The sequence below is a fragment of the Castor canadensis genome, chromosome 7, assembly GCF_047511655.1.
Source record: "Castor canadensis chromosome 7, mCasCan1.hap1v2, whole genome shotgun sequence".
Classification (NCBI taxonomy): Eukaryota; Metazoa; Chordata; class Mammalia; order Rodentia; family Castoridae; genus Castor; species Castor canadensis.
The window spans coordinates 147,049,630-147,058,090 of record NC_133392.1 but is presented as its reverse complement, the minus strand read 5'-3'; the positions used below and the strand labels follow the sequence as shown (position 1 = coordinate 147,058,090).

Genomic DNA, 8,461 nt, shown 5'->3' with positions numbered 1-8,461 from the left:
GTGGCCTGTTTGTTTCCATTTCCTGTAATCAGCTTACCATTCAATGCCACCTGTGCAGTCACAGGTTGGCAGGAACTGGGGTCTTCCACTGGCTGGTACTCCTCTACCTATAGCAGTTGGCAACATGACCTTGGCCCATGGGAAACCTGGTATTCTACCACCTGTTGTGGGAATGGGGCCCAGATAACCCCCTCCACCTGCCTGCTGCCCTATATCAGGGCCCGAGGCTCTGTACCTCCTTTCTATCACCCCAGAAGTCGTGATGATCAGGCTGCTGATTTCCTTCCTGTTTGTAGCCCTGGGTAAGCTCCATTTTGTGCCTCTGTTTCTGTGCCACGCTGGCCTAGAGCCACCACACAAGGGCCCAGGGTGACACCAGAACTTGGGGTCTTCAGCATGGGGCTGGGAAAGTGAGGAACTGTGCATGAACAGGTCAGGAGGAAGCCTGGGAGAACCCAATGGGCTGTGGTGGAAGACTTCATGGTTAAGGTCTCTGTGGTTTGATGACTTGAACTGACATTTCCACTCCTTGCCAAGTCTCCCTCACATTCCCTCCATCCAGCTCCATATTTGGTAACTTAGTCCTTTCCTGCTACGTTACAGTTTGGTGCAGGGCCACCTCCTCCATGCAGCCTCCCTTAACTGACAATGCAGGAACAGATTGACATTATGGAGTATTTTCTATATGCCAGGAAGAATGCTAACAGTTTTTCCTTCTGTGATCTCATCTAGTTTGCATCTCAGTGCCATGAGGTCAGTACCACTATCATTCCCATTTTACAGGTGGGAAAACTGATCCTCAGAGATATAAAGTTGCTCAATCCAAAACAAGCTGCCAGGCTGCCCTTTGTACCAGGTAGTCTTACCTCAAAGCCTCCTGTCTTTCCGGCAATAGCTGTCACTTCTGGGGACTCACTGGGCATCGGGAGTGTTTCTTAGTCTACAACCCTCCCATCGAAGGAGGTTCTGTACTGCCGGGCTCTGCTAGTTCAAGGGAGGCTACCAAGGTCCGCAGATGGAATGGCTGCCACAGGGTCTCATGATGAGGTATCAGCACAGCAGGTGCCTCACCCTGGCCTCCTTTTACCTTCTGGGGACCCACTGGCTGAGTGACACTGGTCGTCTTCCCTCTAGCTTCAGGCTGTGGCCAACCTGTCTACAACCCCTTCAGCCGCGTGGTCAATGGTGAGGACGCTGTCCCTTACAGCTGGCCCTGGCAGGTAAGAGCAGTAGCAGATGTTCCCTGTCCCATCCTGGACTCTGGACTCCAAGGTATGGATTTGTGGCATCCAGTCTACCCCCGCTTCTTCTTTTCCAACATCTGCTTCAGCTCCCAAAGTCCGCTTAGCCAGTCTGCTTCCAAGGAGGTTTTCCCACGTCAATCAGTAACCCCTGCCTGGCTGTTTAAAATTTAAAAGTGGAATTGGTCTAGCAGAGTGGCTCTAGTGGTACAGCACTTGCCTAGTAAACATGAGGCTCTGAGTTCAAACCCCAATACTGCCACAAAAAGTAAAAAATAAGGTGGAATAAACTAAAGGGATGTAGCTCAGTGACAGAGGACTTGCCTAGCATGTGCAGGACCCAGGCTTTGATCCCAAGCACAGCAAGGAAACAAAAACTGAAAATAAACTAAGGTTCTTGTGGGGGACTGGAGACATGGCTCAAATGGTAGAGTGCCTGCTTTGTGAGTGTGAAGCCCTGAGGTCAAACCCCAGTCACAGTTGGGCACTGAGGGATCACCCCTGTAATCCTAGCTTCTTAGGAGGCTAAGATCAGGAGAATTGAGGTTCAAAGCCACCGAAACAAATAGTTCGAGAGACCCATCTCCAAAATAACCAGGGAAAAATGGACTGGTATTGTGGTATTGTGGATCAAGTGGTACAGTGCCTGCTTTACAAGCGTGAAACCCGGCTTCAAACTCTAGTCCCACAAAAAAACTAGTGCAATGGTGAAAAAGAGCAATGTGTGAGGGCTTCGGTTGCCGTGTTTAGGGGAGATTACATGTCCAGACTCCTCAAATTCTACAAGGCCATAGGTGTGGGAGCAATGAAAGGAGTAGGGGTTTCATGGAGCTTACAAATGAAAGCACAGAGGACTAGACTCACTGTCAGACAGCAGCCTCCACCCACAGGTGACTATTCAACTTGAATGTAAGTTTAATAATGTTAAAATTCAGATCCTCAGTCCCCACACATTACAAGTGCTCAACAGCCACATGAGGCTGGTGGTTTCCATCTTGATGGCAAAGATGGAGACTGTTTGCATCGTCATGGAAAGTGCAGTTGGATAGGTCAGCAAGCTTCCTTGTAGGCTTTGCTGGCCTTAAAATGTCCATAGTAGGGACTTAAGGCTACACTGCAGCATAAAAACGGCAGTGATCCAGGCGCCTGTGGCTCATATCTGTAATCCTAGCTACCCAGGAGGCAGAGATCAGGAGGACCACGGGATCCAAGCCAGCCCTTGGGAAATAGTTTGAGAGACCCTATCTTAAAAATACCCAACAAAAAAGCGCAGGTGGAGTGGCTAAAGTGTTAGAGAACCTGCCTAGCAGGCATGAGGCCCCAAGTTCAAAGCCCAGTAATGCCAAAACCAGACAAACGGGCATAGACAACACAGAAAGCAGTGAGTTTAGTAGGTTGCAATAGATCTACATGCACAATACTAGAGCATAAACCAAGTATGGGCATGGAGTGTAGTTTGCCAACCCTTGGCGTAGGGGAAGGTTTTGAAAATCAGGAAGTGTAAGGAAGAGAGCAGCAAAGGAACAGGGTGAGTTTTGCCTCAGAAGATCCAAGAGGCCTTGAAAGGTCTGAGGGCAGATTTGGGAGGCCAGCCTTGCAGGGCTGTCAAAAGAGAGCAGTATTGGGGATGCCCTAGAGGGCAGAGAATGTTGGGGACCCCAGAGAGATCACAAAACCTTGGGTGGGGAGGCTTTGGCGAAATATGATCCAAAGGAAAAGTGATAGGGTCAACATGAGCAGTTGTGTGGGTTGTGCACTGAGTATTTCAGAGGGTGGCATGGTTTTCTGTGTCCATAGCATCCTCTAGAGTTGTACAGCGCACAACCTGCAGAACCACTGGGGGCCCGGGTCACTCAGACTCTTTTTCCTTGGTCACCAGGTCTCCCTGCAGTATGAGAAGAATGGGGCCTTCTACCACACCTGTGGTGGCACCCTCATCACGCCTGACTGGGTGATGACTGCAGGCCACTGCATCTCGTGAGTTCTCCCACCTGCCCTGTCCCTCCCCCTGCTGCTGTCTTTGGGTAAGACCAGGCAGCTGGGATAGTGAGTGGCTATTATAGAGGCGGAGGTTGGCTTCAGGCCCGGACTGACTGACTTCCTGGGCAGGAGCTCCCGGACCTACCAGGTGGTGCTGGGCGAGTATGACCGGGCCGTGGAGGAGGGGCCTGAGCAGGTGATCCCCATCAACCAAGGGGACCTCTTCGTGCACCCAAAATGGAATAACAACTGTGTGGCCTGTGGGTGAGTGTGGGGCCGGGGCTACCTGACTTTCCCTCCATGGCCCAAAACTGACCTTGACTGGGCTCTAGGGACAGTGGGGTTGGCAGCTGCCTGGGCCTGGTGGCACACACTGTAGGGTAGAGAGCCAGTAGAGCTATTAAGGACCATCGATGCCAGACCGTTCTCCCTACAGGGGGATAGCAGGGCCCAGGAAGTACCTGGCTTACTGAACCTGAGCTCTTCTGGAACCTTCCCCCATCCCAAGGGTTCCTCCATTCCACAGACTTGCATGCTGGGTTCCTGCAGCACCATGGGTAAAAGGAGGAGTTTTGGGCTGAGAGGCTCCAGTGCTAACACTCTGGGTGGACCAGGCCAGTCACTGCCCTACTCTGGGCAGCAGTGTGGTGTCTGTCAAGGGTGACCATGAAGCAGGACTTCCTGGGTGGCTGTGAAGGTGAAGGAGACCATATTCAGCCCCTCGAATGTATGCAGAGTTGTATGGCTGGGTGGCCTGACTTCCATGGTGAGAGGCTCTTGGGGGTGCAGCACCCTGAAAGGGAAAGGTATGAGCTAGGAGCCATGATGATCACAACGCCAGTCCATGCTTACAGTGACAGTGACAAAATAGATCCTACTGAAGTGACATGAGTGACAGGCATGTGGAGATGGACGGCAGTGGTTTTCAAAGTGTGGCTCTGGGGTGCAGCAGCCCTTGGTGTCCTTAGGAAATACGGATCCTCAGACGTCAGCCCAGACCCATGGCCCAGAACACAGCCCCCTCCCCACAGCACTGTGCTTACTGAGCCCTCCAGGAGTTTCTGATGCAGCTGGAGTGTGGGAGGGACAGGTGCAAATGCCCAGGGCAATTATGGTGGCCAGGGTCATCGAGGACTGAAGTGGCTGGGGCTTACTCAGAGCTGCCTGGCCTCAAGAATGGATTTGAAGATAAAAGAACAGGGAGTCCCTAGAGCAGAAAATGCAGGGAATGAACGTTTGCCTAGGGTAGGGAGCAGGTCCAGCTCAGGGCCCAGGCTTTGTGTGACTCCTCTTCCTCCCCAGAAATGACATCGCGCTGATCAAGCTCTCCCGGAGTGCCCAGCTGGGAGATGAGGTCCAGGTTGCTTGCCTCCCTCCTGCTGGTGACATCCTGCCCAATGAGGCACCCTGCTACATCAGTGGCTGGGGCCGTCTCGTGAGTATGTGCTGACCCTTCTAATTGGCCTATGGGACAGAGGCAATGGACAGACCCTGGTGGGGGATGGAGGGTCACATCAGAATTGTACCCCACACTTCCCCCCATTCTTTGCTGGTTGCAGACTTCTCCCCTATCTCCCCAGTTATAAATGGTTCAATGGAACATTTTGAGATGCCTGCTCTGTGCCAGGTCCTGGGATGTCACAGTGACAAAGCATACAAGATCCTATAAGCCAGCAGGCCAGAGGAACTGGGGCTCCCAACCCTGCACCCTCAAGTCCCCCACTCAGTGCTTTCTATCCCTGCAGCCAACGGGGCTCTCCCAGACAAACTGCAGCAGGCCCTGCTACCTGTGGTGGACTACAGCCACTGCTCCAGGTGGGATTGGTGGGGCTCCTCTGTGAAGGAGAACATGGTGTGCGCTGGAGGAGACATCAGCTCTGGATGCAACGTAAGTCCACTCTTGCCTGCAGGAGGTGGCACAGGATGCCTAGGGCCCTGGGTCCCTCTGCCATCTGCCCACAGGTGGAGGATGTAGCTTGCCTGCTTGCCTCATTCAGCTTCCAGGCCAGACAGGAAGTGGAGGAACTCAGCATAGTCCAGATGTAGAATTTGGAGCCTTGGATTCTAGCGTGGTTCACATGCTGACCTGACCTGGACAAGTCACTGTCAGTCCCTGGTCCTCAGGCTTCCCCATCACCATAGCAAGGGAGACTCGCACTGTAATCTCTCAAGTCATACCAACTGTGGTTCTGAAGTTACAATGACACATTAAGTATACTCTCGGTATAAACTGGGTATAGTGGTATACACCTATAAGCCCAGCTAATCAGGAAGTGGAGGCTGGAGAATCCTGAGTTCAAGCCAACCCAGGCAAAGTTAGCAAGACACTGTCTCATAAAATAAATTGCAAATAAAATGGCTGGGACCTAGCTCACGCAGCAGAGCTGTTGTCTAGCACACTAGAGGGCATGAGTGCAATTCCCATGGAATTTTCTTTGAAAACAAAATAATACTCTCATTGTATTATATGAATAACAATATTAATAATTAACTGTCGTGCTGATCATGAGAACTGCCTTTTCTCAAGTGCTCTCTACTAGTTGTTGTCAGGAACTTATATAGTCTCACTCAAATGCTTATAAGACAAACACTACTTTTCCCATTACAAATAAGTAAACTGAGTCCCAGAAATCCTGGAAGTTCAGAACCAATTTCTCAGACAGCTCAGCCTCCCTACCCTCTCTGACTCTTTTTTTTAAATAAAATTTTATTAGGATATATTCATTATATGGGGGGAGGGTTTCATAGTGACAATTCTGATTGGATTTATATTGTACATTGGTTAGATCACCCCCACTGTCTCTCCCCCTCAACCCCCCTCCCCACCCCACTTAAAACAATTGCAAGAGGTTTCTTTGTTTTATTTCTCCTAAGAATATGAAGCCCATCCACCACATTCCCTCACTTTAATCTCCTTCCATCCCCCTCCCCGACACTGTGCCTATTTTACATCCTGGTTTCCGTTATTAATAGTTAAGTTGATGTTCAAAGGGGCGTCTCAATGCAGGCCCAGTGTGGGGCGTGCTTTACTTTGGTCCATTCAACCCCTTCCATTGCCCTCCCTCACCCCTTTACCTCCCACCCACCACCCGTTTTTCAACAGCGTTCAGTACACATCCTTATATCCTCCACCTTCACATGTTACGTTATGCGACATTACTGATGCTCCATCATTCTCTCTTCCTTTCCCTCTGTCCCCGAGTTCCCTACAGTGGTCCCCTATTACAAACATGTTCTACAGCCAAGATTGTATATGATCATGCTTGGCTTTCTGTGTATGTTTATCTTTGGGTATATCTTCCACATATGAAAAAAACAGAGGACTTTTGTGGTTTTGATCCTGGCTTACTTCACTGAACATGATGTCCTCCAATTGCATCCATTTACCTTCAACCACGTGTCGTTATTCCTTATGGCTGAGTAATACTCCATTCTCTTTCTGACTCTTGCAGGGTGACTCTGGGGGACCCCTCAACTGCCCCACTGAGGATGGCACCTGGCAGGTCCATGGCGTGACCAGCTTTGTTTCTTCCCTTGGCTGTAACACCCTGAAGAAGCCCACAGTGTTCACTAGGGTCTCAGCATTCAACCAGTGGATCGAGGAGGTGAGGAGGATGGGGGAGGACAGAAGACTCCTGGGGAAACCATAGGCCCCAAAAAGAGCCTGGGATGCTCCTGGGCCCAGTGTGGGGGACCTTGGGGATGTTCCTGAGGACCTGAAAATGTTTTGTGCTAAAGCTCTGTCGTGGGAACATGGCTGTTTTCTGGGTGGGGCTCTCAGTGGTGGCTGCACTTCCCGAATCCAATGGGTGTCCCTAAGGGTCTCTGCTGCTGCAGTCTGTCTTTCTCACAGAGGATAGAGAGATATGCCAGACAAAGTGTCACCTGGTAAGGGACAGATGAGACACTGGAGAATATTGATGAAGGGTGGTACAGCCATGTAAGGACACTCAGTCCCCAGCAAGGGTACAGACGTCATCAGGGGACAGGTGGTCTGATATGGTTGACAGTGCTCATGATAACAGTAATGGCTATAATTTATAGACAACATAACTGTGCCAGTCACTGTGGTGAGAACCTTAGTTAACAGTTTGATTAAGAACTCCTGTGGAGCAGGATTTGGCAGTACACACCTGTAATCCCAGCACTTGGTGGAGGCAGAATCTCAAGTTCCAGGCCAGCCTGGGCCACACAGTGAGGTCCTATCTCAAACAAACAAAGAAACCCCATGAGGGAGTACTATTCTTGTCCTGGTGTAGAGATGAGGAAACTCAGAGAGGTTAAGTCACTCTCATAAGCTTAGACAGCTCTTGAGTGACAGGGCTGGGAGTTAGGCCTATTTCCCTCCAGCTCCAGAACCTGTGCTCCTAACTAGACTATTTCGTTTTTTTGGCGTTATTGGGGTTTGAACTCAGGGCTCAGCCTTGTAGGCAAGTGCTCTAACACTTGAGCCACATCCCTTTTGTTTTCAGTTTGTTTTCCCAATAGGGTCTCCCACTTTGCCCAGGCTGGCCTCTGAACATGATCCTCCTCCTCTGCCTTCCAAGTAGCTGAACCTACAGGTCTGCACCACCACCACTAATTAGACTATCCTGTCCTGCTTCCCATCTTTGTTTTTTCCAGACCATTGCAAGCCACTAGCCCAAGGCCTAACTGGCGGCACCCATCCACGTCCTTCAGAAAGAATAAAGACCTCTCAGAAAATCCTAGGTTGTGTCTCTTTCCTTCACTGAGTTTCCTCTTCCCCTCCAGCCTCTGTCTAAAATCTCAGATCTGAATTGCAGAGATGAGACCAGACCCAACCCTCTCAGGAGAGGATGAGAAAGGAGTGAGCCTCAGGGAGAAGAGGGGAGGTGCTGTTGGGTGACCAACTGTCCTGGCTTGCCTAGGACTCAGGGGGTCCTGGGACACAGGACTTTTAGCACAGAAGCTGAGACAGATTCAGGAAAACTGGGTCAAATTGGTGATTCGAAATCCATAGTCATACATAAATTAGTGACTTTTCAACACAGGCACAAAAACAGAGTAAAATCTGCAGAAAAACTTATGTTGCCAGCTCTGGGGAGGGTCATGGCAGGGAGGGAAGAAGAATGTGTTTTCTGTCCATTGCTGGGCAGGAGGAGGGCTGAGGTCATTCATTCATTCAGCAAACATCTACTCATTGTTCCAGAGGAGGGCTGAGAGAGGGAGGAAGACGTTGTTCGTTATTTAGAGAAATGTGGGCATCAGGACAATTCATT

General features: G+C 50.4%; 1 protein-coding gene across 1 annotated transcript; it reads left to right on the top strand.

The window, feature by feature from the left end:
• Positions 1–43: 43 nt before the first annotated feature.
• Positions 44–7,930, top strand: LOC109694922 (chymotrypsin like elastase 3B). Its single transcript, XM_020177122.2, has 8 exons — positions 44–302; positions 1,135–1,220; positions 3,121–3,218; positions 3,351–3,485; positions 4,524–4,660; positions 4,967–5,109; positions 6,674–6,826; positions 7,845–7,930. Exons 1-8 carry the CDS (start codon positions 263–265, stop codon positions 7,860–7,862), a joined length of 810 nt encoding a protein of 269 aa, XP_020032711.1. The 5' UTR covers positions 44–262; the 3' UTR covers positions 7,863–7,930.
• Positions 7,931–8,461: the final 531 nt, after the last annotated feature.

Excerpts from the sequence above, each read along its gene's own strand:
- LOC109694922 (XM_020177122.2), top strand. The coding sequence starts at position 263 with ATGATCAGGCTGCTGATTTCCTTCCTGTTTGTAGCCCTGG. Across the intron at positions 303-1,134 it reads CTTCCTGTTTGTAGCCCTGG|CTTCAGGCTGTGGCCAACCT; the intron begins GTAAGCTCCATT and ends TCTTCCCTCTAG. Across the intron at positions 3,486-4,523 it reads AACAACTGTGTGGCCTGTGG|AAATGACATCGCGCTGATCA; the intron begins GTGAGTGTGGGG and ends CTTCCTCCCCAG.